The sequence below is a fragment of the Anolis carolinensis genome, chromosome 1, assembly GCF_035594765.1.
Source record: "Anolis carolinensis isolate JA03-04 chromosome 1, rAnoCar3.1.pri, whole genome shotgun sequence".
Lineage (NCBI taxonomy): Eukaryota > Metazoa > Chordata > Lepidosauria > Squamata > Dactyloidae > Anolis > Anolis carolinensis.
Genome location: NC_085841.1, coordinates 331,747,200 through 331,775,015, shown reverse-complemented (window position 1 = coordinate 331,775,015; position 27,816 = coordinate 331,747,200). Strand labels below are relative to the sequence as shown.

The window sequence follows — 27,816 nt, the reverse complement described above, 5'->3', positions numbered from 1 at the left end:
CTATAAAGACAAACATTTCCATTAGCATTCAGTAACACCGTTCCCTCTCAGGACATTTAAGACAGGGTTGTTTTTTCTTTATTTAGTTTGTTGCCCTATGCACACTTCAGAGTATATTCCATTGAACTCAGATGGTGACTTCTGAGTAGACAGGCATATTTAGGAAATTAATTTATAAGTCACCTTTAAGCAACATGTTGAAATTCCTTTGGCCTGCTTCAGATTTCACACTTGCTGTTATGTAAGTATAATTTGGGGACCAAAATAAAATTTAAAAGCAGATGAGGTTTCCTTCATGTTCCAGCAAGGAAAGTTTTTGCTTTAGCTTGAACCACCCATCTGGAGTAAATGAATCACAATCAGGTTGGCCACACCTGCAGCTGATTCAAACATGAGGAACTTGTGAGGCTCCAAAGAGTGTTTCTGAGCAGATATAAAGTACCTTTCCCTTTTTACAACTAAGGCCAGCCATCACATATAGGAGTGTTAAGGGGAGAAGTGTAAAATTGTCAATGGACTTTAACTGCAACACTCCTCTGTTTTGAAGACAATTCTTTGGACTGGAACCATGAAAACTGATTTTTGAGATAGTTTAAAAAGTCTGTTTATACTACTAGATGTTCCTGTCTTCTGTTCTCTCAGCCATGCTCTCTGCTTCTAGTTTCTTGACAACAAGTGGACTGCGAACTCCCCACCGTAGATGGAGCTGGGCTCCTGGAGGCTTGTGGCATCGGGAAGCTGGTGCGACCCCTCAGTGCCAAGGGACTGATTCTGTCCCAAAGGAAAGTAAACTTCAATTCTACGTTCTCTGGTCTCTGAATGAGCCTCCTCGTCAACTCAGTAGGTGAGCCTCTTTGGAGTGGCAGCCCTGTTTGCTTGGCACCAATTAGAAAAAGAGGCAGGGGAGTAGAACGATAATTCCTAAGGAGTCTTTTCATAATTGCAGTTTTCTCACATTATTTGTGGTGTGTGCACAAGTTAGGAATACCAGCTATTTAACTTTTCACTGTAGCTTAATAGCAGTTGCTCCGTAATGTTTTTGAACATACTATGAAAAACTTTTGCTGTATGTCAAGCTGTTGCTAAATACTCAAGAGCAGAAAAAATTGCTATCCCCCCAGCCTCTGTGTGTGCATAATATATTACATCCTCCATTATTTCACAGTTGAACATGGTTGTATAGGTGCTCGCTTTAGCACAGTTCCTCCAGTGTCAGCACAACCCACTATAATTTTACATTTTTGAATGCTTTTCCTGGATTCTGCAATAGCTTTTCTTGCACAAGCTTATGAGTCAATGCATTAGAAACCAACCTTAACCAGTTTTCTTGCACAAGTTTATGAGTCAGTGTGTTGGAAACTGACCTTAACCACTTCTTTAAAAATTGATTTGATATTTGTATCTTGCAATTCCATTTTTTGTGGTTTTTAGCCTTCTCGATAGTTAGTGGAATATCTAATTATCCTTATTACAAGATTGATCAGTTGTAAACTTATTAAGCAATGTTAGCTCTCGGGAGAGGCAGTCATGGGGACAAGATTAGAGCCATAGACTATTCCACTTTAGTGCAGATGTATGCATGCAAAGATCAAAAGTCATCTAAAAGACAAAATAGTAATACCAATTATAGTATGAAGGTGTTTATGTACTTTTGATATAGATATTTTAGAAGTGAATACATGTATTGGGCAAGGCAGGGTTTCTATTCCATTTAGGTTATACAGTACAGGTAGTCCCTGAGTTACAAACATCCAACTTACAAATGATTTAAGAACAAGGATGAGACGTCAGGAAGTGAGAGAAATCAGCCCCTTGGAGGGGATATTCACGCCCGAAGGAGTTATCATGGAAAAAAGGTGTCTCCATTGAAGCTTTCTCACCAAGCCTTCTTTCCACAACAAAATAATTTTTTTCCAAATCCAATTATTACAGGGACAGAAAGTGCAGGGTGAAATCTTCTGAACCAGGGCACAGACAGCAAAGCAAACATCACAGGGGTGTTAACCCTTCCCTATGCTATCAAAAACTAAACCATATATACATTTGGCTGGAGTTACACTTTAAAATGTACCTGCAAACTACAAAATCTATCTTGTTCGAAACTTGGGGAATGCCTGTACATAAGAAAAATACTTTCAGTTAGGTTTCTTCCTGGGAAGATTACTAGTACCAAACTTTCAAATCAGATTTGGGAAAAGAGAGAAACCCTATGCTAAAGAATACCTCAAATTGTGCAAATCACTTCTTTCTTGGGCCAAATGTTCTTTATAAAATGGTGACAAACAATTAACTTAGAAGGACTTTTTGGAATATTTCTCTAAAGCTTTTTAAAATAAGGACAGGGTCAACAAAACATTTGCTTCTTGTATTTACAAACTTCTTGCTTTTCTTTGCTGTGTGTCCTCTATGATGTTCCTTGTGGAGATTACTATGCTTTTTATTCTTTCTAAGCAAACGACATCGGAAATGTTACCAAACTCGGTTGCCACTTCCATTGCCAAAACAGCTAGTGATCTTTGGTTTAGGTGACTGGAACCATTTCTCTCAGAAGACAAGCATCACTGTGGACGTATTAGTGAATCCAGACATCAAACCACAAAGGATTGGCAAACTAAGACCTGATGCAAGGTAAACCTGAAATGTGCAATGGGATTTGCTGCCAATATTATGGTGCTGCTGACATGCTAAATGTTTCCCAATTGTATTATAAAGATTTTTAAATGTCCAGTTCAATTACCAAAAGTTTATAGCAGAGACTGAATCTAAACAAAGATCTTCAGAGTTATATATCATTTGGTGTTGTTACATGGCCAGTCATGCAGCCTTTCCTGGATGTCATTTTCCTTAGTTTTTGGATTGGCTTTGTGTTCTGTGTCCAGTTCTGTCAGTGCAGACTTTGAAGTTGAGGAATACAGTCATTGTAGCATTATTAACTTCCGAAGCAATTACCCCAGATCTTTCTCCTCCCCATAGTGACTTGAATCTGTGTTTGCTTGAGCAGATGTTTGGTGTGGGAAGGTGACTGGAGAGCAGATGTTCTCCTGGCTTCACTTAAACAGGCAGACAGTGGCAGTCCCATTAACCTTCTCTTGACTGTCAATGAACAGGTAAGAACTTCCTATCCAAGCATCTTATTTCTGTGATCCTAACTGGCTCTTGGCTTTCTATAGGATCATTTTAAACCTTAAATTCTATACTCAGATTTGAAAAAGTTAATGTTCTTATTTTGTTGTTACATTTATATCCCGTCTTTTCACATTTATATCTCCTCAGCTGCTCAACAGCACTCCCAGTCGCCCATTTCAGGCACCAGAACCCAGTCAGTCACCTGTTCTTCCAGAAGATACTATTCCTGGGTTGGATGAACCTTCTGAGGTAGGTTTAATGAACAGGAGTCTTTTAAAGGTTAGTAGCTCTGCCCGGCCACGCGTTGCTGTGACGTCTTCCTAAGTGGGTTTTGGTTTATGGAGGCAAGTATGAATGTTGTAATTAGTCACCTTGATTAGCATTGAATAGTCTTGCACAACTTCAAAGCCTGGCTGTTTCCTCCTTGGGGGAATCATTTGTTGGAAGATGTTAGCTGGCCCTAATTGTTTCCTGTCTGGAATTGCCCAGTTTTCTGAGTGTTATTCTTTATTTACTGTCCTGGGTGTAGTGTTTTGTAATTCTGGGTGCCAGGATTTGTTCATTTTCATAGTTCACAGCAACCCAATAATAATAATAATAGTAATAATAATGACTCTGACAAAGTGTGCTAGTATAGGAAATAAAGTATTGAGGAATTGGTGGTAGTTAGTACAGTAGAGTCTCACTTATCCAACGTTCTGGATTATCCAACGCATTTTTGAAGTCAATGTTTTCAATACATCGTGATATTTTGGTGCTAAATTCGTAAATACAGTAATTACTACATAGCATTACTATGTATTGAACTACTTTTTCTGTCAAATTTGTTGTATAACATGATGTTTTGGTGCTTAATTTGTAAAATCATAACCTAATTTGATGTTTAATAGGCTTTTCCTTAATCCCTCCTTATTATCCAACATATTCGCTTATCCAACATTCTGCCGGCCCGTTTACGTTGGATAAGCAAGACTCTACTGTATATGTTATTTCCTAAAGCTTGTGGATATACAATATTTCTGGTTGTTCCTTTTTTGTGTCTGTTGGAGGCAAAGGAGATTAGATTAGCTCTCACCCTGGATTCCTTCTGGAAGAATCTGAAAACTTAGATATTCACAGGTGCCTTCTCATAAGTGATAATTGATTGTCCATGTGCTTTACCTAGGCCTTGGCCATTCCATGCACTTTATTACCTTTAGTCGTTCCCATCCCTAGTCATCGAAGAATATGCATTTTAAGATTTCCATTCCCCTTAAAATGGCCCATGGCCTATGGTGCTTGACTACGGATTGGGATTACTGTCTATGTTTTAAGTTATTTTAACTTTTGTAAGATGTGTTATTATACTGTGATTTTATTGTGTTACTGTTTTTATTGATGTAATACTGTTTTGGGCTTGTCCTAGTGTAAACCGCTCTGAGTCCTTTGGGAGATGGAGCGGGGTAGAAATAAAGTTTTATTATTATTATTATTATTATTATTATTATTATTATTATTATTATTATTAAGTATGAATGCTGCAATTAGCTAGAATGATTAGCATGTAATGGCCTTTCAGCTTCAAAGCCTGGCTGCTTCATTCCTGGAGGAATCTTTGTTGGGAGGTGTTAGCTTGCCCTGATTGTTTCATGTCTGTTTTCAAAGTGTTGTTCTTTATTTACTGTTCTGATTTTAGAGTTTTTTAATACTTGGAACCAGATTGTGTTAATTTTCATGGTTCACGGTGACACAATAATACTAATATTAATAATAATAGTAATAATAATGACTCTGATAATACACACCACTTTTCTCCCTCCTCAGCTTCCTCCCTGGGGGACTTCTTTGTTGGGAGGTGTTAGCTGTCCCTGATTGTTTCCCGTCTGGAATTCCCCTGTTTTCAGAGTATTCTTTTTTATTTACTGTCCTGAGTATATTGTTCTGTTTTATTATACCACAGTAATTTTATATATTATATTTATAATCTTATATTATTTGCTTTGAACTGGATTATATGAGGCCTCTTCTACACAACTGTAAAAAAATCCACATTGAACTGGATTATATGGCAGTGTGGACTCAAGATAATCCAGTTCAAAGCAGATACTGTGTATTATCTGCCTTGGCATTCTGGGGTATATAGCTGTGTGGAAGGGCCTTGAATCTACACTGCCATATAATCCAGTTCAAATAAGATAATCTGTATTTTATAGGCAGTGTGGAAGAGGCCTAAGTGAATCCTCAGCCATTGTGGCTGAGGGGGTTGCTAGGACACAAAGTGAGCGAGACCTAAATGTGACGGGGCCTACCATTCTGACTGGCTGCCAGGGGGAGAATGGCTCTTCCTCGTCCTCTGTAACTTGGACTTTATTTTTCTAGGGTTTTTTATTGAAACACATAGATTGGATGACTATGTCTTTTGTGGCCAAATTTGGTGTGATTTGGTTCAATGGCTTTGTTGTTCACTCCATGGGAAAAACGCACATTACATTTTTATATGTATAGATAGCTGTTCATTTATCTGTTTGCATCTGTATAAAATGATTACAAACCTCTGTTTACATCACCTATATAAGACCATCATGAATGTTTACAATATGGCCGGGAAAGCTAGTTTTAGAGTTATGCAGATAGACGTCAAATGTAAGGATTGTGCTAATCTGGACTGTAGAAATGGGGGGGGGGGGGGGGGGAGATGTCGTATGTGCTTTGATATAAGCCCTCTTGCATGTTGTGTTTATTCCCAGCATGTGAAGGTATATGTCTATTTTGAGAGCAAAAAAATGTGCTGCAATACCAGTAATCTGAAATATACCTCCTTCAATTCTACCTTTCCTGTCTGTACGCAGGATGGCTCAAATTCATAGAACCAGAATAGTTACTCAAAGGCCATGGCTCTGATGTTTCCACAATTTAACTTTTAGAAGATTCTTGTAGTGAAAATGAATGCTGGATCCATTGAGTTCCTCTGGACCATCTAGTTCACTGCCCTGCTTCCCACAGTAGATAATCAGATGTAAAACACCCTGGGTAACCCATGCAAAACTCAAAATGTATGCTTCACTGAGCTTCTTTTGCTAGGGCCATTAATTTTCCTTGAATTATTTCCAGACTAATTCTACTTTGTTTTCTATGTGACAGGCTAAAAGTCATATTTCTGAAAAGCCTCTTAAAGACATTGTGGTTGAAAGGAAGTTATCTTCACTGGGAGAAAACCCAGAGGTTCTCCCTGTTCCAGAAATGCCTAGTGTTCAACTGGAATGTGAGACCAGTAATAAAACTTGTCTACCTAACCCAGTTCTGCTAAATAAGACTAGAAGGGCTCTCTTTGAACACTGTGCATCTGAAAGACATCAGGAATCTGAAGGTAAATGTCCAGAATAATAGGTATGACAGCCACTTCCGAAGATCAATTTTGACTTATTGCATATAGTAGAAGGAATGGGTTCTATAGCCTTCTGTTCCCTTGATGGAGTACTTATATTCCAGCCCATGTCTTGAGTTACAATCCATTCTGCATTATGCTATAGCTTTGCTGACTTTTAAAAAATGTGGCATCTAGTAGGATGTCTTGATTGATAGTGCAGGTAGAATGTCGATTTTGCAATTAATTTGTCTGTTCCTTTTTTCCTGCACCTATATAATGAATTCAAGAAAATAGCTGGTGCATGTCCATTATGGGGGCATCCACCAATTTTTTAACATCCTGGCAGAGTATATTCGGAAATGCAGGGATTTGAAGTTAAGAGATACTGCTTTAGTTTAGAATAAAGCAGTAACTTTAATGTTTCTGATACAGATTGGGACCAGAAGTGTTTATCAATGTTAGACTTTTTTGGACTACATCTATTTCCATATCTGTACATAATTAGATATCTTGGAGATGAGATCCAAGATTAAATAAGACATTCATTCATGTTTTGTGCGCACTGAATCATCAGAAAGCAAAGGTGTCACTATTTCAGCCACTCATGTGGACAGTTCTAGATTTTGGAGTATTTTGGATTTTGGGTAAGAGATATTCAGCCTGTATAAATACTTGGCTCAGAATGAAAACTTGATACTGGAACAGTAATTTCTGCATATTCTCCCCACAGACTTGGAGATTAAAGAATTACAAGGTAAATGTGTGTGCTGACCATTTTGTTGACTTTCAGTGGGCTCCTAGTACTCCCCAATTCCAGTTTTCAGAACATGTGCAGATTCCATGTCTGTTGTAAGTATTGCCCTTTCCAAGATATTTTAAAGACATTACTACACATGACATAGCATTGTGAACATGGAAGATACAAGACCTTGGATCAAAATTTTCTAAGTAAATAATTTAATTGGTACTACAACTTTGGCATTAAGTGCAAATGTTGCTTTCGGGGCTTAAGAGAAATGTTTAAAGGTGCAGTAAAACCTTTTTTGGGAATTTTTCAGATTACAAACATAGTGCTAAAATGTTAGCCACAGATAAGAGATTTATTTTAAAAGGCACTATTTAAACTAGTGCCATAATGTCGTTTCATTAAAATAAATTTGGAAAATATTGTACTGTACTTCCAAAACATGCCGTAAAAAAATATTAGCGCCAATTATAAGATCTTCTTGTCCAGAGGCTTTTCCTTTCCTCTGACACCAGGAGATTGTGACTTGCATGAGTTCACCCATGGCTAAGTGGGATTTAAATCACGGTCTCCAGGATCCTAGCCCAATGCTCAAACGAGTATACCATGCTGGCTTTCTCTTGAATTACTCATCCACAATGGGGTAGATTGAGATGATGATGTTCAACTAACTTGTGTGCTACTTTCTTTCAATAGTGTGTCCAAGCCCTCGGTGGTGTCATGCCATGTGCCTGAGTGATCCTGAAACTGCAGTTCTGATTGGTGGAGAAGGGACCAATCAACAGTTTTGTAAAGATGCTCTCTGGAAACTGGAAATTGGTGAGGTGCTCACAGTGGTGTGTTTGTGTCTGTTTCTGCAAGATATGGATTAGAGAGGAAATTAGCAGGAATGAGTGAGATGGGAAGGTACTCCTTAAGGGAGCATCTGCCACGCTTGTCAATCTTCATTTAAAATTAACTGGATTAAACTAGTGTTGCAGAATATTTGAATCTGCTTGGTAGGGAAAGTGACTAATATATTTTCAATATTTTATTTCTCGCTTATGTCTTCTGCTCCTGATTTTGTAGACAATGACTTCTGGTTCCCCATGAATTTGCAGCAACAGAACTCCCTGCCGCGGTGTTCCCGTGGCCACAGTGCAACCTATGACCCAGACACAAAACGAATCTACATCTTTGGGGGGATGAGGGAAGGGAAGCGCTATAGCAGCATCTATATCCTGGACACAACCTCTTGGAAGTGGCTTCATGTGTCTGTGAGTTGCAAGAGAAACAAAGCACTGGGCACCAAAAGGAAGAGTTATTTGGGTTTCTGTGAGCATGCAGACCACTCCTCTTTCTGTCCTTGCATCATGGCACTTTTGTTTTGTAAGTATGTATTGCAGCAGGGTGGAATAGCACCCCACACTCATACAGGTGAAATGGGGATTAAATTTGGAGCAGGTGCCACCTGAAACCTACTGGGAAGGTTGGTGGAACTGGGGGAATGAATGTTCTCCAGAGAAGAAACACACATGATCTTTGCTATGTAAATCAGTCTAATAGACGAAGCCTACATTTAAAACTGGAGATCTCTTTCTCAGGCTAAAGGGAAAGTGCCGACGTTGGTCTACCACAGTGCAACTATCTATCGCAAAGAGTTGTTTGTCTTTGGAGGAGCCTTACCTAGAATGTCATCCTTGGAGACTGGAGCCTGCAGTAATGCACTCTTCATTTTCAACCCAGAATATGAGATCTGGTATCAGCCCATTGTTGAGGGGGAGAAGCCTCTGCCTAGGTTTGGGTGAGGCACTTTTGCTTTCAGAGCTCAGAAATTACTGGAGAGGAGAATGCTGGTTTAGGTGCTGAGTTCTTGACCTTTCCCCCATCTCTCTCCTACTCTTTTCCTTTATTTTCATTTCTTTGACAGCTGGAAGTACCTAATGAGTGATTCCTTGGGAAGTTATAATTGCATCCTTTCTTTGCTGTAAGGGGACCCTAATCTGGAATTCAGAAATCCAAAATGGGTGTCTGAAACAGTGCTGTTTCCACCTTTCTAGAATTTAGTTTAATGGACATTGCATTCACTTCCAGCCATATGAAATTGCAAATTATTCTACAATACAAGCTGGGCCATATCCCTGTTCACCAAAATAAGAAATACAACTTCTTTATCTAATATGAGCAGCAGGCACTTCCAGCTTTATCACCAGATTTGTCCATTCTATCTATCTCCCTTTTCATACCTTACATGTCATATCCTTCTTTTTTCCTAACTCTTAGGATCATTTTTGGGGCATGCAATAGTGAGAACGAAAGTGGTACTGGTTTTAGGATCAAAACCGTTATTGGTTAAAAATGGGTATTCTAGATCAGGAGGTTGGGTTGCAGAAAAAGATAACAATAGAAAAAGCCAAATTACTTGAGGAACTCCTCTGTAAGGAACAAATACAGTGCGGGTGGGATGATAAGAGGTATTTAAATGTGATATGGGAAAAGTGCACACTGAGAAGTGTTCCTTCATTCCTCAAAGGGTCTTCCAGGGAAGTTAACACAGTAAATCTGGGACACAGTGCACAATTAAAATATGGAATTTGACCCCACAAGATTTATAGTTGGATGCCAGTGTATGGGCATGTGCAGATTTAAAAGAGACTAGAAAAAATCATAGAGGATAATTTTAATAATTTAATAATTTGATGGCTGCATACTGTAATACTACCAGAGAAGATTTGTCTCTCAATAAGAGTTACTGGAGTCAAAAGCAGAAGGCTGCAATTGTATTCATGTCCTACTTGTGGGCATTGGTTGTCATGATGGGAATAGAACTCTAGACAAGACATGCCTTGGTCTTATCCAGTGTTATGTTTTCTATGATAAGGCTGCGTAGTTTTGACTTAGTTTTCTGAATCATCTTAAAAAGGTGTGTGTTCTGTTTGTAGCCTTTTTTTAACTCTTTCCCTGTTCTGATTTCAAAATCTTACTGTTCAAGGGAAGAAACAGAAGACATTGCTATTCAGTTTTTATATTGGCAGATATTATGATTCTTTTTAGAAGATAGAGTTGGAGTTAGTGGTCCAAATTTATATGCAGCAGCAGCAGCAGCAGCAACAACAACAACAATATCCTACTTTTTCTCTCTAAAAAAGAGTTATATACATTCTTTAAATGGGACTTGAATATGGGTAAAGGTACAAGGAAATCTGTTTCCTCTGATTTTTTTCGTGTCAGGAGCGACCTGATAAACTGCAGGTTGCTTCTGGTTTGAGAAAATTGGCTGTCTGCAAGGATGTTGGATGTTTTACCATCCTTGTGGGAGGCTTCTCTCATGTCCCGTTTCCTTTGATGACTTGTATTCTTTTGCATCTATTCAGGTTATCATGTGTTGATTTCTTGTTGCATTTCTCCTCTCTATGGTAGATACTTTGTTTCCAGGATAATTCTTCAGATTAGAATCTTGTTCTCAAAAATTATCAGAACTAACAAGTTTGCCGAAAGCTTTCACTAGAGCTTTACAGCTTTCATAATGCTTTCATAATGCATAAGGCTGGCCAGACACTTAGCATTTTTCCATCATAAGTCTTGCTAACTGAATGGATACTCATCAAAATTTATAAGCTCATTCTGGGAGTCGTCCAACTGCTATTGAGATTGATGTGCCAGGGGAAATTGTAAAAAATTGCCAGACCTAGATGAGATAGTTTTAACTTGAATATCTCAGATATTTATTGTCTTTTCTGCTTCCTAGCCATTCAGCTACTCTACTCAGGAGTAAGCTGGTCATATTTGGGGGCCAGAGGACTTCTACATATCTGAATGACACCCACATCCTGGATCTAGGTAAGTACACAATTTTGTTTGAATTCTACAGTACTGCATAGATTTGGGAGGGTTTTGAATCCAGTTTGGTAGGCAAATATATTCCAGCACAGGGCCCCCCAAACTAAGACTCGCAGACTGTATGGGGCTCTCAAAGGTCATTTATTCGGCTTCCGCCCTAAACTTTAGATTTAGGGTTGCCTAGTCTGAGATGACTTGAAGGCACACAACAACAACAATCCTAATTAACTAGATTATCATATCAGCCAAAAGCAGACCCACACTTCCCAATGAAATATTGGTAAGTTTATATTGCTGAAAATTGTTCTTCACTTTAAATATTGCATTGTTCTTTCGTTGTTTATGAATTACAAATAAGATGTGTGCAGTGTGAATAGGAATTTGGTCACTTTAAAAAAAACTATAGTCCAGCCTCTGCTTAAAAAGTTTGAGGATCCCTGCTTTAGCGCCCGATAGGGAAAGTAAGCAGAAGCTGTGGAAGACAGTATATTGTACTTTAGTGTGAGGAAGACTCTGTATAAAATAAGTGGAACAGTAAATGTAACGGAAGCTTTTGAAAAGGATAAGGATAAATAATTGCTATGAGATCACAGCAGTATTACAGAATTCATTGTTAGACAGAATAAAATAAAAGACTTGACATCTTTGGGTTGTCATAAACTGCTAGAGCTCCCTTCTGGAAAAGCAGCTATTACAATACTCACATTGCAGACAACTTTGGTCCTTCAGATGTTTTGAACATCAACTTCCAGGATTTCTGATTATTGGCAAAGAGATCTAGGATTTATGGTCTAAAAGCTGTTTTGCTCTCATTCCTACTATCTTATAATCGAATTGCTCAACCACTTTCACTGTAAAAGGAAAGACAGCACCTGTTATTCCCTTTTTTCTTTCTTTGTCTTTCTTGATTATTTTATCTTCAACAAAAATGAATTAAAAAAATAAAAGCTGTTTGGGAGACACTATATTAACACTCAATACCAGGCATAGTGATCCAGAGAATCTAAAGATCCTAAGAACTGTGGCACTTGGCTAGTCTCCCAGTCATTAATTTTATTGTGAAACATTTTTCTATCCTGTATTTTTTATTTCAAAGTTAAAATTAAAATTAAGTGTTGGTGGCTGCTCCCAGACTCTGGAAGTCCCTCCCTCGAGAAATCCTGCTTGCCTTTGGCAGGCATATGAAAACATACCTCTTTCCTCAGGCTTTTAGGGAATGATAAAGAGGTGAACTGATGGGGATAGTGTGAGTGGGATTTTGGGGAGCGGTGCAGTTTTTAACTGCAATTTCATTTGTATTTTTATTGTATTTTAATGTTTTCATGCTTTATGACATGGAAGAGTTGATTGTTTTACATTTTTTATCCACTTGCCCTGTTTTAAATTTGCATTGTGTTGTGTTACTGTTAGCTGCTTTGAGACCTTATGCTGGGAGACATGCAAGATAGAAATAAATACATAAATAAATAACAACAGAAATAAGTATTGTATCTGAAAAATAGTAATGGATTTCTTGTGACTAAAAGTTAACACACACTGAAGAATAGACTTCTGTGGATTAAAATCTGCTTCATTAGATACATGAAGCAACATCAGTTGGGCTTTATGTGTGTACATGGGAACATATATTTATCTTCATTTTACCTTCCCGCTTAGATCGCACTTCTGCTCATAACCCTTATATTTTAAATGCTAAAAACTTTTAATGCCTGTAACACATTCTTTACATTTGAAATATGCACCGTTTTGTCTTAACTCCAATATCTTTCAGGTTTCATGGAGTACTCCTCAGTTCCTTTTCTGTCTGGACTACCATGTGCTCGCAGGTAAAAGTAGGTTTTGGGATCTACATGCTTCCTTGCACAAACAGTGGACAATACTAGTTTTAGAGGGAGAAGCTGTTCTTGATGTTGTCAAACATGGGGTGGCATCTCAGAGGCTGTTCTGGTGGTATAGCTTTCAAGTCGATGTACTGTTTATAGAAATGTGTGTTCATTGCCAAGGGAAAATATAACAAGCATTTACTAAGTGGAACTTTAGCTATATAGGTATTCTTGTCCAAAAGATTTTAAATATTTGAATAGCCATCTGTTGGCAGTGCTTTGTCTTCCTGCAATGCAGAATGGGGTTGGATTGAATGCCTCTTGTGGTCTCTTCCAACTCTATGATGTAGTTACTCTTTCATATGGCTTATGATGACACTCACATTGCATTCTTCTTCCAGTTTCCATGCTGCCATCCCCGTATCGGATCAAAAAGTGCTGATAAGCGGGGGCTGCAATGCCAAAGGGGCATTCCAGGATGCATTCACCTTCAACCTGGGTAAGGTAGTGGAGCCCTATCACCAGCAGGGACCTCTCAAACTGTGAAAGTGGTTTGCACGCATCCACTAGCTGTTTCCCCCCAATTGGTTGTAGGTACTTCGACTTGGAACACAATCAAGCATGGAGACCTTTGCTCCATCCCCCGGGCAGGCCACACACTTCTCAACTTGACCTACGCTCATCTGACGGATGTGGATAAAGAGAGCCAGGGCAAGCGTAACCTGTGTACAGTGCTGGTCTTTGGTGGGTCTGATTGTACCGGCAAGTTCTACAACAGTACCAGTAAGATCCAGCTAGACCTGGAGGAGGTGAAAGGGGTCCCTTAGTGTCCATTCTGAACTACTGGGAATTCTATAACAGGATGGAGAGCAGGAAGAACAGGAAGACTATGGGCTTCTAAAAAGATGGAGGTAGGGGATGGAAAGACTGAAACTGATAAAACAATGATAATCACTCTGAAGGCTTTGGTACTTACATTCCTTGTTGAAGACATAAAGTGAGTTACCAAAAAGTCAGGCAGATTGAGCTTTTTTTTAGCTTGTTTTTGTCACTTTAACGATTTCACTATTGCTAAGTATGTGGCATCTCTCTCTAATCATAGGTCTAAGATAGCACAGGGCTAGGATCATGGCAGATTGTAAAGACCATTATCCAATCCTAGATTGGCAATTTATCAGCTTTTCACTCTGTATCTTTACTTTGTATCTTAAATAAGGGAGAAGCCTCCAGAAAACGAATGGTAAATACTCCACACCACTGAACATAGCTAGGAAATCTTTTAAGTCTCACTTACTTTGATGTGTGTCTGTTCTTTTTCATGTTCATCTTCTGTTTCTACTGACTCTCCTGTCTTTATCGCATGCCAATTCAAAGTTATCTGCATTTGCGTAAGATTACAACCCAAATTGTTAATAAAGAATGAAAAGTAGTGTTCACTTGATTATTAAATGATAGTAAAGAGTAGCAAGCACACCTTCAGAAACTACCGCAATCTTGTAAATAAACAGAACTTATATAGGTCAATGGCTAATCTGATTTCTGTACATAACTTTTTCTTACAGTTCTGGAGAAAGATGTGATTGCCTTTCTAAGGGAAAAATAGCTACAACTCTTGTGAAGGTCAGAAGATTTATAATTGCTGCTGTTTCTATTTTACTATACAGAGAGAATACAAAGGGCATAGGCATTGTGTCTCTATATTGGCAGGAAAAAAAAATAAAGTTAATACAAATAATAGGCAGCTTGAATGGTAATAGGCAGCAACATTTACTGTGGAAAGCAGTGATTCTTTAAAAACAAGCTGAAACAGAGGCAAATGGGAGAGGGAAAATGTAAAGTAGTTCACATGCCAGCTTTTAAACGGCTAGATCCTATGAGAGCAATATGGAATTTTAATGTCATATGTAATTATCATTTCAATCCACCTGTTCTTTCCTTAAGGTGCCATATCTGATGGGTTTTAGCTTTCTTGTATTTATGCTGCAAAATAGGAGAAGAGTCCAGCTGTGGATGTGAGTGCGATGGAGAATAAGTTTCATTCTTCTTTGACGCTCTCATAAATATTTTACCATATCCCCTATTTTAATAATAATGAGACTAGACTAAACATTCAGCCCTCTGAAGTTTGGCCCTTCAAGAGAAAAACATCCCTTATGGTTTCAGTTCATGCTGTCTCTCTTGCACACACGTTAATACATTCATGCTAATGGGGCATTGGTAGACATTTTACAACAAGATGATTCAAGAGGACCTCTGTCAGAATAAATAGAAATTAGGCAAAATATCATTGAATGGATAATAGAAAATTGGTGAAAAACTCCATACTTGCACAGTGTCTTGACATGCAGCATGAAAGACTATCTGTTCAAAAGCACAATTTGCTATCAGCAGCACAGCATATTCAAAACATTTTAATTTTCTTTAAAAAATAATGGCATTTAAAAATTTCAAACATAATCAAGGTCATTTTTCCTTGCATCTCCCCCTCCCCCAATCTCATTTCTTTAAATGATTTTAAAAAAGCTTTCTTAAAATATTCTGCAGGATGAGTCTATTCAAACTTTGCTGAAATTTCCCTATAATAAAAACCAGCAACTTCAGGCTTTTAGGTCTGCAGGGGTATCTGGCTGCCGAGATGGGTGGCTTGTCTGGAATGCTTCTAACTCCAGAAGAGCTTTGTTGATTCGTCTTATTGTGGGGTAGGGCGTAAGATCCACTTGATATCTGTTGAAAAGATTTGGAATCAGTAACACTTACTGCAGCAAGTTCTGAGAATAAACATCTAGTCTATAAGGCCTACAGCCATAATCCAACTAACAGTTATTACAAAGAAGATTAAGAACATAACAAGAGCCCTATCACTTTGGACCAAATACCAGTCTCATCCAGAATCTGGTTTCCTAGATGTACATGGGAAGCCCACAACCAGAAGACGTGCCTATAAGTTGCTTTTTCTTTTTTTGTAGATTGCCGGAAACGCATATTAAAAAATACACTACTCCTGATCACAAAATTACCATATAGCATTCAAGTAGTGCTTGTGTATTTTTTCCAGCTGACAGCTCTTTAAAAGCAGGCATTCAACTACTAGCTTGGCAGCTGAATAATCTGTTTATTTGGAGAAACAGAATTTATATTAGTATAAAAAGAAATCAGACCATGGATTAAGGAGGATCAAATGGCCATATAGTTCTACATGATTCAAGTAAGACTAAATGTTTCATGACATAATATTGATTAAATATTACAATACTAGCAGGAAGAGAAACCAATTGGCACAGGAAATGATGCAGTTAGAAATATGGATTTGTAAAATGGTTGCGGAAAGACCAAAGTGATATATTTATTTCTGGATATCAGTCCTGCAAGGATGGAAGGGCATCCTAGAGGAGAATCACTTTGTACATGAAAGGGTAGAAGCGAAATGAGAAATCTCAGATCTGCAGACTGCGCCACAGAATTGCTGTGAATGGTAGTTCTAGGTAATACATAGTATTTGGAACATGTTATTGTCCCCTGACAAAATGTTCAGATGGGGAATGAAGAGTCAAAGTGTTAACACTACCATGCCACCCAAACTTTATATTTGTTCAGGTGACAGAATGGTGTTATATTTACATTGGTTAGGATGACTCAAGCACAAAGGAGAGCACTGCCCTTTTTGTCACAGAAGAAAGATTATAGAAACTTAAAAAGTTATGTATACTTATACATTCTCCAAGTTGTCTTCAGCTTCACTGAACTGTGATCTGTACACAGGTACAAGTACACCTGAGTATCTGCTCTGATCATATCAATTGCCCTTCTGGGCCAAACGGTTTGCTAAATTCAGCTTTGCTTACCTGTCAGCATTGTATACTTGGGGGACCAAGCACAAATCAGCCATGGTCACCTGCAGACAAGCAAAAGTAACCGTCATTATAATTTGGGATCAAAATAGTTATTTTTAAGCTCAAGGAGACCATGTAACTTTGGCCCTTTAAAAATATGAAATTGGTTTTTTGTTTTTGTTTGATTGAAATCTATGTTCAGAGTTTAATTAAATGTCCTTAGATAAATCTTTCTTTCTTTTGCTATGTATGGAAAGCAAAACATTAAGCATTTAAAAAATATTTCTATATAACAGTAATGAAAAAGACTAGATAAGAGGACTATGGCAGCTCAAGTAATACAAGAAAAATATTGTAAAAATGCCAATGATATAAAAAATTCAAAATGCCGTCAAACAGTTTTTTTCTTGTTAGCTGCTCAAGAATAGCAGAGTAATTAAATATTTGAGTGAGTCTAATCTTATGAATACATGATAGTTTTTTTTATCAAGGCAAGTGGATCCAATAGCATTCAGTAATGTGCTTCAAAGGCATATTGTCAGCAGGTGGTGCTGTTGCTTTATTTGTTTGTATCCAACATAAAATAAAATTAATTTTAACTGTAGTTGTAGGCTAGTAAAATAGGTGTGGCATGAACAAGAAAGAAGAAAAACTACCTCCACTTCTGAATAAAGCATGCCCAAAAACTCTAGGATAGGATTATCATAGGTCAGCACTGACCTGATGGGTCATACCTACTACAAGAATATGTATGGTGAAATGAAAGAAATAAGTACACCATATTAGCATATGAATTCTCTTTAGTTGCAAATAGTCTGGCCCCAGTAATGGATTTCAGTGGAAATGGAATCAGAAATAACCATCCCCATGTCATATACCCTACCCTCAACCAGTTCAAGAACAGTCTTTGGAATTGATTTTAGGGTGATGCTGAGAAATGGTCTTTGAAATTGATTTTAAAATCATGCTGTTGAACTTTTTTGAGAAAGTTCTAGAAACAAAGTGTAGGATTTTGCTCATGTACTGCTATACACCAGTGATAAAAATACATAGACAAGAATTCTTTGCTGACTCTTTGAATACTGGGAAGTTCTCTGTTGGCACTCTGATTCATCAGAATTAATTGGGTTTTGAGTTCTCTTCCTAAGAAAAGCCCTTATTTACTTTACCTCATCCCCAACACAGTAGCGTCCAGCTGTTTCTTGCAGAATCCGTTCCAAAGCTGCAGGAAAAGAAGGTGGCAACACAGTTGTAAAGCAGGCCCTTTCTTTCAATGCAGGGCTTTTGTGGATATATTGTAAAGATATAGTCCTTTATAGTATCCTTAAGGGGCAGGGTCGGGCAACGGCACTGGTGCCTCTTATGCCCCACCAGACTGCAGCCTTGAAATCGCTACTGGCTTTGTTTTTGGCGAATACCAGCTATTTAGATTTTTTTTCCCCATGCCAGAAGTGACTTGAGAAACTGCAAGTCACTTCTGGTGTGAGAGAATTGGCCGTCTGCAAGGACGTTGCCCAGGGAACACCCGGATGTTTTGATGTTTTTACCATCCTTGTGTTGTGGGAGGCTTCTCTCATGTCCCTGCATGGAGCTGGAGCTGATAGATGGAGCTCATCCATGCTCTCCCCGGGTTGGATTCGAACATGGCAGCCTTCAGGTCAGCAACCCAACCTTCAAGTCACAAGGCTTTAACCCACAACACCACCGGGGGCTCCTGTTTAGTTACAGTAGAGTCTCACTTATCCAACATAAACGGGCCGGCAGAATGTTGGATAAGTAAATATGTTGGATAATAAGGAGGCATTAAGGAAAAGCCTATTAAACATCAAATTAGGTTATGATTTTACAAATGAAGCACCAAAACATCATGTTAGACAACAAATTTGGCAGAAAAAGTAGTTCAATACGCAGTAATGCTATGTAGTAATTACTGTATTTATGAATTTAGCACCAAAATATCACGATATATTGAAAACATTGAATACAAAAATGCGTTGGATAATCCATAACGTTGGATAAGCGAGTGTTGGATAAGTGAGACTCTACTGTATTTAGTTATAGTTTTAGGGAGAATTGGGGGGGGGGGGCAAAACCACTACAGCTAATAGAGAAAAACCTTTTGGTATAACTGCAGAATTCAAAAAAAATGTCTGTACTTTCTCATCTATTATAAAGGAATATGAAATGCAGGGTATTTTTCATAAAGAAAAAGAACACCAGCACCAGGCCCTAAAAAGGTGCCTATTGCTGAGAAACATATTACACAAGCAAGATAAAATTGCCCTACTGGAAGCCTATCTTTTCTACCATCCTGTTTTCCACAGTGGTCAACCAGATGCTGATATAAACTGTAAAAGCAGGAAATGAGAGACTGAGTGCAATTGTCTTTACAGTCTATTTTCTTTCTCTCAGTTGCTATTGAAACTGTATCTGCAACAGCAGGTAAGTTTCAAATTTAACCGTCTCCCTGACTGCAACAAACTGTCCTTTGTTCTCAGTTTTGGCAAAACATTCTAAAGGTTAATGGTGATACTTTTTAAAAAAAACCAATACCACAATGGCCTTTAAAGATGCACCAGAGATCCATTTCCACTGGTTGCTGTTCTCAGGACAGGGCTGTCAGCAATCTCCCTGTTTTAGTCTCCAGGGGTTCCTAAACTATTTAGTTTAGCATAACTGTTTACCTGCGTTCCATTACAATATAAAGCAGGTAAGACAGACTTCAAAAAGTTCATTCTCAGCAGATTACTTAAATCTGTCCAAAAAGTCAATTTAGAGCTTACCTTCAAAGCCACTAGAAATGCTGCGTTGTGCCCAGTCTACCTTCTTGTCTCCCATTTGCTGAAGGACACTTAAGTTCTGAGAAATATAGGAAGAGGCTGCAGATTAAGTTGTTTGAGACCATATCTTTGAGACCAGTTCCATTGAGTTACTTCTCCTGAGCCATTTCCACTACAATTGGCCATTATAAGAACTATGGTGGAACTTTGATGAACTGGTACATGAGTGTATGTTGTTGTTTTTTCTTTTTATTCACATGTTCTTATATGTCTTTTAAGCCTGTACTATTCTGGACCATATATAAGGTTGTAAACCTGTGAACAGTAGCTGTCTTGTTTGTACTAAATTTACATTACAAGCTTTGGGAGCATTTTAGAGTCAGCCACAGTGGTTTGAGCATTGGACTATGACTCTGGAGACCAAGGTTCAAATTCCCATTCAGCCATGGAAACTCCTTTGGGCAAGGCACGCTCTCTCTGTCTCTGAGAAAACCTTGTGATAGGTTCATCTTATGGTTGTCATAAGTCAGAACTGATGTGAAGGCACAAAACAACAACAAAGTTAAAATGTTTGAAATAAATAAATCATACTGTCTTTAGAACAAAAAACAAAGCCCCTGTAAATTTAATTTTATGTTGCATATCCTTTTTCCCCTACCCCTATACATCAACTTTGATAAAAGTAATTTTGAAGTGCTACAAAACTACCAGAGATGATCGTACAATGAATAAATATACTATGAGCTTATGACTTATGATGGCCCAATGTATTTCATAAGGTGTTTAAAAAATATAGAAGTAATAATCAGCAATGGGAAGAACACTGAAATTACTGCTGACACAACCTGAATTCATTTGCAGTGAATGGCACCGATCAACAGTGTTAAAAGTGAGGCAAACAACTCTGGCAATAGGACAGTCACCTGCAAGGGTTGAATTCCAGATGCAATATGCTCTGAGATCATCCGGACCTGAGCTCTCTTCTTAGGATCCTGAGGGAGAATCCTAGGATTTGGTCTTGTCTCCTCCAGATACTCTATTATGGCCAGCTGAAAAAGAAGAGATTCCCAAACAAGAATGATCCTGGGAAGTGGATAAAGGAGAAAGAAAGTCCTCTGATGCAGGTCAAGGAAACTAAATCTGTTTGCCTTGTACTTATCCAGAGCAAATGTCAGTAGTAGTAGTTCTATACACTGAATCCCATGCCTGCTTATTGGTGGGGAGGGATTGTATTCAACAAACAACTTCTTTTAGTTTCATTAGATTTTTCAAACAATGTCAAAAAGTGTGATGCATTACATAAAGAGAAAGCCATTTCTTTAAAAGCATAGTTCTTTACAATCCCACTTTAGATGATTTATCTACCAGTAGATTGAATCCTGATATTCCCATGGGTTACCCAATACTGAGTGCAAAGTCCCTAGTCTGAATAGCAGAACTAAGTAAATATTTAATAGAAACTGCCTAGTTACCGACTGTGATAGAGTGACGCCATCAATTTTGAGAGCAGGGACTTGCTTCATTGGATTCACTGCTTGGAATTCTGGAGAAAGCTGTGGAGACAGAAAAATTCCTGGGTATATCTTAACTAAGAAAATCATAATTAATGCAGTCACTGTGAGCTAATGGGAAATTTGGAAATACATACAACATAGTAGGGTAACATATTTAGGACTAATTGATTTATCTTCAACACATAGTGGTTTGAGCACTGGACTGTGACTCTTGAAACCATGGTTTGATTCCTCATTTGGCCACGAAATCTACTGGGTGACCTTGACTAGGTCACACACACTCAGCTTGAGAGGAAGGCAATGGCAAACTTAGTCTGAACAAATGTTGCCAAGAGAACCCTGTGATAGGTTCATCTTAAAGTTTCCATAGGCTGGAAACAACTTGAAGGCACAGCACGACGATAACAATGCAGTTACATCATGGAGAGTGACAAATGATACAGGAGATTTCAACTGTCACATCAAAGCATATTCATTTTAGTGCCTGTTAGCTGTTGAAGAGAACTCCTACTTTTGTAAGCTGTTACTGTGTTTTAGTCTCAGGGTCTTAAAAATATTGTTAGACACTTCTCCCTCGGTACTTCCTTTACTTTCATCCCCAAAATTAGCAAACACCACTATACCTTTGACAGTTAATGTTCACATCCTTTTAAGAATCCAAGACTTTACAGGCACAGATAGCTAGGCTTTAACAGAGGTGCTATTTCAAAAACCATCCTTAGAGAGAGTATAGATCCTATTTTCCATAATGGTGTCTGTGGAGAGAGCTGCTAAATCCTTACAGTGGTTTCAAATTCCTACAACCGCAGACTACCTGTATCTCATCTTTCTTCCTGTAAAGATTGACTGCAGTTCTTTTCTTACCTGCTGCCCTCCATCCTTCACAAGATTCACAGGGGCTGGATCATAGGCAATGCCCTTCAGAGCCAGTGCTGTCAACAGGAAAGCGACACAGTTACTAACTCCAGTATTTACTTATTATAACTTTTATTTTATTTTTAAAAAAACATTGTTTAGCAGCAGTCTTCCTGTAAATGAATACATTTTAGCAGTACAACAAAACAACCTGGAGGATAACATCACAAGAAATGTTTAAAAATATTAAGAAGTATGCAAGAGGAAATAGAAGTAAAACCACTATTTGTCATAGAAGGAAACAAAGCAAAGGTTCAAGTAAAACAAGGGGCATCTGTTCAGCACCACTACAGTTATCAACTGAGGGCTTAATTGGAGGTGAAGGGGAAGACTTTTTTTCTTAATAGATTTTCTTCATCATGAATAGTGTCCCAGGTGGGAGACTGAAATGCTAACTTTTACAAAAACGTTTCTCAGGCTGGTGCCCTCTAGATATAGACTGAAATTTCTACCATCCCCAGACAACATGGTCAAAGCTGAGCAGGAGCACAGTAGGGACACATCAACACTGGTGTCAGCTGCAGTGTCCCTCGCCTGTTTTCCAAATCAAAAGTCTCACTTGCAAGCAATGGATAACTTTATCGGCAAACAGCAAAAGCAAATGTTATACTACTTTGATGTCAGGACTGAGAGGTTAATCATTGTTACATGATTTATAATAGAGGTATTATATTTGAAAGTTAGTGCTGTGATGTTACTACTGTCAAGTTCTTGTTACATTTGCCTGTCTGCATGTTAATTGGTGCAACAATCAAATCATTACATCACTATGTTCTCACTGTCTTCCCTAGAAAACAACCTTGGTTCCTATCCCTTGATAGTTTCCTCCTCCCAACTGCTTATCAGTCCAGGTGCAAGCAGTCTTCTTCATTGTTTCTCACACTCCGACAGCATTTTAACTCCCAACTAACATATGTTTCTTAAAAGCATACACACTATGCTCTATACTTATACTTTATGTCCCACACTCCAACAGATATTTTCCCCCAATTTTGATGTTTATGGCAGGACCACTAGGGAGTCTTGACAACTGGAGCTTTTCTGGTACTGTTTTCTTTTATTCCTGCATAGGGACTACTTTTTCTCTCTTCTTTATAAAAAATATGTCTCTAATAAAAGCAACCACATTTCCAACATATTTTGGATAATGGAGCATGCTGAAGAATTTCAGAAGAAAATCTGTCGGTGCTGCATAAATTATACCAAAGTCTTTGATTGAGTAGATCATGAAAGATGATATAGAACAGATCGTCCCAGTTAGTAAACCGCTTTATATTGTATCAGAACATTTGATATTTTATTTGGTCTTGTTCTGTAATGACTAACTGATAGTGACTATTCAAGATTCCAGCAGTCACAGGTCGAACCTGAGTTCTTCTGCATGGAAATATACTCTCTATAATTGAACCATGCCCCCCCCCCCCCCAAATGAAACTTTTTCCATGGTTAGGCTTTATTTGGAAATTTAACCCAAGATCTTTTCAGAATCATATCAGTAAGTCAGCAATACTGATAACACACCACTTTTCCATGCTCTGTTGACTGGAGGGAGGGATCAACTCAGCCAATCTTTGAAATAGTCCATTGGCCCTGGAACTTAGACCTTGCTACGAACCAGGGCTAACTCTTTTGTTTTGTAAGATTATATCAAGTTAAAGCTTTTAAGTGACAGTACAAGCTTTTTGGTTTAAGGTATAGAAGCCCTTGAATGTCATGTTTTCCAGTGTGTTTTTAAAATGCAACACAGTATTGTAAACAGATAGGTTAACTTCTTTTGTATCTAGAAAGTATGTTTCCAATTAATTTCAGACCTTGGATACAAAAAAGCAGCAGCCAAACAAAGACGATGCCACACAGGAATCTTCAAAGGAGAGAAATTACTAAATTACTGAATTACTAAATCGTATATATTGTATTACAGAAGTAATTGTTACAATAGAAAAATCCTACATGGAATACATGTCTGACAAAGGAAATAAATGAACTGTTGGCAAACCAGGAACACTATCACTCAAGATGTTTGTTGAGTTAACAGTCAATATGTCCAATAGTAAGGGATGATGGAAGTTGCAGTTAATCAACATCTGAACAACTAACACTACTCCACCATAGTATGAATAATTCAGTGTGATTGATAAATATACTACATATACAGTAGAGTCTCACTTATCCAACATAAATGGGCCGGCAGAACGTTGGATAAGTGAATATGTTGGATAATAAGGAGGGATTAAGGAAAAGCCTATTACACATCAAATTAGGTTATGATTTTACAAATTAAACACCAAAACATCATGTTTAACAACAAATTTGACAGAAAAAGTAGTTCAATACGCAGTAATGCAATGTAGTAATTACTGTATTTACGAATTTAGCACCAAAATATCACGATGTATTGAAAACATTGACTACAAAAATGCGTTGGATAATCCAGAACGTTGGATAAGCGAGTGTTGGATAAGTGAGACTCTACTGTACTTATTGCCTTGACTCTTAAGATACACCATTCCCCCCATATAAACATCTCTAAAAATGAGGAGTATCTTAGAATTGCAAATGTTTTTTATAGACATAAATAAAGCCTTTTATGTTTATGGTAGTGAAATTAGTGTGCATCTTACAACTGATGAAATACGCCATATGTATACCATATTTCTTTGAATCTAAAGCACACTTTTTTCCATTTAAGAGACTTCCAAAACAGGGTGCACCTTAGATTTGATGACATATTAGATTTGGTGAGATAGTTTGTGTATGGTAATCAACTGCAATTTCCCAATGCTTTGCTTGTTGCACTTGTTATTTTTTCCCCATGGATATGCTTTTAAATTTGTTGATAGTTTAATTACATAATACCTCCTGTGTGTTCGTGATGTGAACATTTACCCATTTTAATTTTTGTAAGTCACCCGGAGTCCCCAAAAGACAGGATATAAATAAGTGTAGCCACTACACATGATAATTCGCAGGCAGGTTAAATATTTCAACTTTTTAATGTTTAAATTGGTCCAGGCTATCCTCTGCAGATCTAAAAGCTTTCATCTTCAAATGACAAACTTGGCTGTTTTCTCCTTTTCCCAAAGATGAAGGACAAGACATGTTGAGCTACATTCCTATACAGTGTATACATTTGCATGGGAGGATGTATGATTTACCATGTTGGTTCCCAGAAACAGCTAGTTCAGTTGGGTATTTTGTTGCTCTTTGATTTAATCAGTCACTGATCAACTGCACTTTGGTAAATAAATCTCAAAGACATTGAAACGGACAGCATCACATAGAAAAGAGTCCAACCATTACCCTTACCAATTCGCACTCTCCAGGTGCAGGAGCTTCTAAAATAAGTATAGAGGAGTGGCTACAAGGAGGAAAAAAACATGGGGAAAATTAAAGTTGGAATTACATTTGAAATCAAAATCCAAGTACAGTTATTTAAAATTGAAACATTTTTCTTCTGAAATAGAAATACAAACAGCAACATTTCCACTAATTCTATTGGAAATTGAATTAACTTATAAAGAGGGAACTGTTCAGTCTCATACTTTCCTGTTATTAGCCAGTCAAATTTTCTAATTTCAATTTTCTTCTATTAATTTTCCTTTTCAGCCATGTCTCCCAGAGGTATCAATAGACAGTTTGCTCTCAACACTTTCGGTGACAGAAGGTGACCCAAAGAGAAGTCTTTTCTAAGTACGATAGCTGATTTTCCATGTAAACACAACGGGAAGGACAATCAGAACTCCAGTGATAGGAAGGCAGTTTCCCAGTTACTATAAACCTATTTTGATTCTCACCTTTGTGGAGGTCTCCATGCTTTCTCCAAGCAGTTATCCTCAGAATGAAAGCTAACTCAAGAGTGGATTGCAAAAATGGGGAGGAGGGAGGGACAAACTTCTTTTGCAACTATTGGAAGGAATTTCACAACCCCACCATTTAACTTTCAGACTGAAGCAGAGGGAAAGAGATTAAGATCCCTCATTACTTATTTATTTATTTGCCATATTTATATTTCACCCTTCTCACCACAAAGGCGACTCAGAGCAGTGCACATAAAAAAACACAATTTGATGCTACACATATCTGGCAAATATAACATATACATTAAACAACTGCTAAAAATATTAAAACATTTCAAGATTAAAATTATTAAAATCATGCAATCCAATATTGTAGTTCAGGCCATTCCAGTTATCATTGCACCATTCCAAAATTCACATATAGCTTAACCAAAAGCTTGGTCCCACATCCACGTTTTCAGTTTTTTCAGAATCGTCAGGAGGGAGGGAGCTGATCTGATGTCACTGTGGAGGGAGTTCCACAACCGAGGGGCCACCACTGAAAAAGCCCTGTTTCTCATCCCACCAACCACATCTGCGAGGGAGTTGGGACCAAGAGCAGGGCCTCCCCAGACAATCTTAATCTCTAAGATGGTTCATAGAGGGAGAAACGTTTGGACAGGTAAGCTGGGCCGGAACCATTTAGGGTTTTATAGGCTAAAATTCAGGAAGAAAACAGTATTAGAAACCACAGATCCTATGCACTGTGGTATGACTTTGCATCACGCTTTAAGATTGTCAGATGTTGCAATTAAAAAACAGATTCAACCCACTACTTTGCATTTCTCTATTTAGTTGTTGCTGCAGTGAGAAATGTCTCCTGTGGCTAGGAATGTTTACAGTGTAGATTCTTATCTACAGTGAATGAAATATTTATGTCATTTTGTAACCAGGAAATGTTACAGATATAAAAACAGATGGGTTGAAAAATGATGGCTATGTATTGTCAAAGGCTTTCATGGCCAGAATCACTGGGTTGCTGTGAGTTTTCTGGGCAGTATGGCCATGTTCCAGAAGCATTCTCTCCTGACATTTCGCCCACATCTATGGCAGTCATCTTCAGAGGTTGTGAGGATGCCTGTCATAGATGTGGGTGAAACATTAGGAAAGAATTCTTCTGGAACATGGGTATACAGTCCAGAAAACACACAGCAAACCTGTCTTTCAGTGATTTCTGTAAGAAATTTCTGAGAACTGACACCAAAAGGCTCCAGTGTGAATTAAATCCAGCATTCTATCAGATAATGGGAAAATATATGTTGCAGAAATGATTAACTACTTGGTTTGCCGTGAACTTTTTGGGCTGTATGGTCATGTTCCAGTAGTATTCTCTCCTGATGTTTTATCTGCATCTTGGCTGGCATCCTCAGGTTTGTTCAGAGGTCTGTAGGAAATTGAGGCAAGTGGAATGTATATATCTGTGAAATAATCTGTGGAATTAACTACTTGCTTAAAAACATACACCAGCCATATTTATATCTACTGTATTGGCCATAAGAAAACACTGGAATGTATGGTTATTTATCCAGTTCCAGAATCTAAGGGTGCATGTAGAATTAATGCAGTTTTACACCATTTCAACTGTCATGGTTCAATACAATGGAGTCATGGAATTTGTAGTTTGGTGTGGCACCAGCACTCTAGCAGAGAAAACCGAAGACGTTGCAAAAGTACAACTTCCATGGTTCCATATCATTGAGCCACAGCAGTTAAAGAGGTGTCAAAATGCATTAATTCTAGAATTTAGTAGATGCACCCAGAGAAAGTGCTATTTGTGAGGTAGTGAGTCCAATACCTTGGCTACCGCGGCACACATCTTCCGCACTCTGCTATTGTTTCGCTTCTGTCCCGCTAGAGGTTAAAGTTCGGTCCCTTTTATAACTTGACCCTGGCTGTGTCTTGAGGTCGCTTTGAGGCAGCCAATTCTCGGTTAGAGACTTTCCTTACGAGGTAACTGCAAGTAATTGGAAGCCTGGGAATTGTAGTTTCGGTTCTGCCCAATATAGTTGTGAGGCGAGAGATTTCCATAATAAGCTCTTAAAGAGCCACTTCTGGATGACTACATTTCCCACAATTCCCGGC

At 38.1% G+C, this 27,816-nt stretch overlaps 2 protein-coding genes across 5 annotated transcripts; one reads left to right on the top strand and one right to left on the bottom strand.

The window, feature by feature from the left end:
- The first annotated feature begins 398 nt into the window (after positions 1-398).
- LOC100555045 (kelch domain-containing protein 2) lies at positions 399-14,383 on the top strand. 2 transcript variants are annotated; one of them, XM_062968350.1, is made up of 13 exons: positions 399-844; positions 2,526-2,628; positions 3,002-3,107; positions 3,274-3,375; positions 6,247-6,472; positions 7,203-7,226; positions 7,914-8,036; positions 8,286-8,473; positions 8,801-9,000; positions 10,945-11,036; positions 12,808-12,862; positions 13,261-13,358; positions 13,454-14,383. In XM_062968350.1, the coding sequence occupies exons 1-13, from the start codon at positions 820-822 to the stop codon at positions 13,684-13,686; spliced, it is 1,575 nt and encodes a 524-aa protein (XP_062824420.1). In that variant the 5' UTR covers positions 399-819; the 3' UTR covers positions 13,687-14,383. The 2 variants fall into 2 exon arrangements, with proteins under 2 accessions (XP_062824420.1, XP_062824419.1); XM_062968349.1 differs by having other exon boundaries at positions 400-844; positions 2,452-2,628.
- Positions 14,384-14,602: 219 nt separating this feature from the next.
- On the bottom strand, positions 14,603-27,767 carry gstz1 (glutathione S-transferase zeta 1). 3 transcript variants are annotated; one of them, XM_003214371.4, is made up of 9 exons: positions 27,530-27,767; positions 25,205-25,256; positions 21,848-21,915; positions 20,942-21,022; positions 20,393-20,518; positions 19,473-19,548; positions 17,859-17,911; positions 16,702-16,751; positions 14,603-15,583 (listed from the first exon to the last, which is right to left on the bottom strand). In XM_003214371.4, the coding sequence occupies exons 1-9, from the start codon at positions 27,548-27,550 to the stop codon at positions 15,457-15,459; spliced, it is 654 nt and encodes a 217-aa protein (XP_003214419.1). In that variant the 5' UTR covers positions 27,551-27,767; the 3' UTR covers positions 14,603-15,456. The 3 variants fall into 3 exon arrangements, with proteins under 3 accessions (XP_003214419.1, XP_008118219.1, XP_008118323.1); XM_008120012.3 differs by lacking the exon at positions 27,530-27,767 and adding an exon at positions 25,693-25,786; XM_008120116.3 differs by lacking the exons at positions 25,205-25,256; positions 27,530-27,767 and adding an exon at positions 25,693-25,714.
- Positions 27,768-27,816: the final 49 nt, after the last annotated feature.

Excerpts from the sequence above, each read along its gene's own strand:
- LOC100555045 (XM_062968349.1), top strand. The coding sequence starts at position 618 with ATGTTCCTGTCTTCTGTTCTCTCAGCCATGCTCTCTGCTTCTAGTTTC. Across the intron at positions 3,376-6,246 it reads GGTTGGATGAACCTTCTGAG|GCTAAAAGTCATATTTCTGA; the intron begins GTAGGTTTAATG and ends TCTATGTGACAG. Across the intron at positions 6,473-7,202 it reads AAGACATCAGGAATCTGAAG|ACTTGGAGATTAAAGAATTA; the intron begins GTAAATGTCCAG and ends TTCTCCCCACAG.
- gstz1 (XM_003214371.4), bottom strand. The coding sequence starts at position 27,550 with ATGTGTGCCGCGGTAGCCAAG. Across the intron at positions 17,912-19,472 it reads CATTTCTAGTGGCTTTGAAG|CTTTGGAACGGATTCTGCAA; the intron begins GTAAGCTCTAAA and ends CTTTTCCTGCAG. Across the intron at positions 16,752-17,858 it reads GCTACTGTGTTGGGGATGAG|GTGACCATGGCTGATTTGTG; the intron begins GTAAAGTAAATA and ends GCTTGTCTGCAG.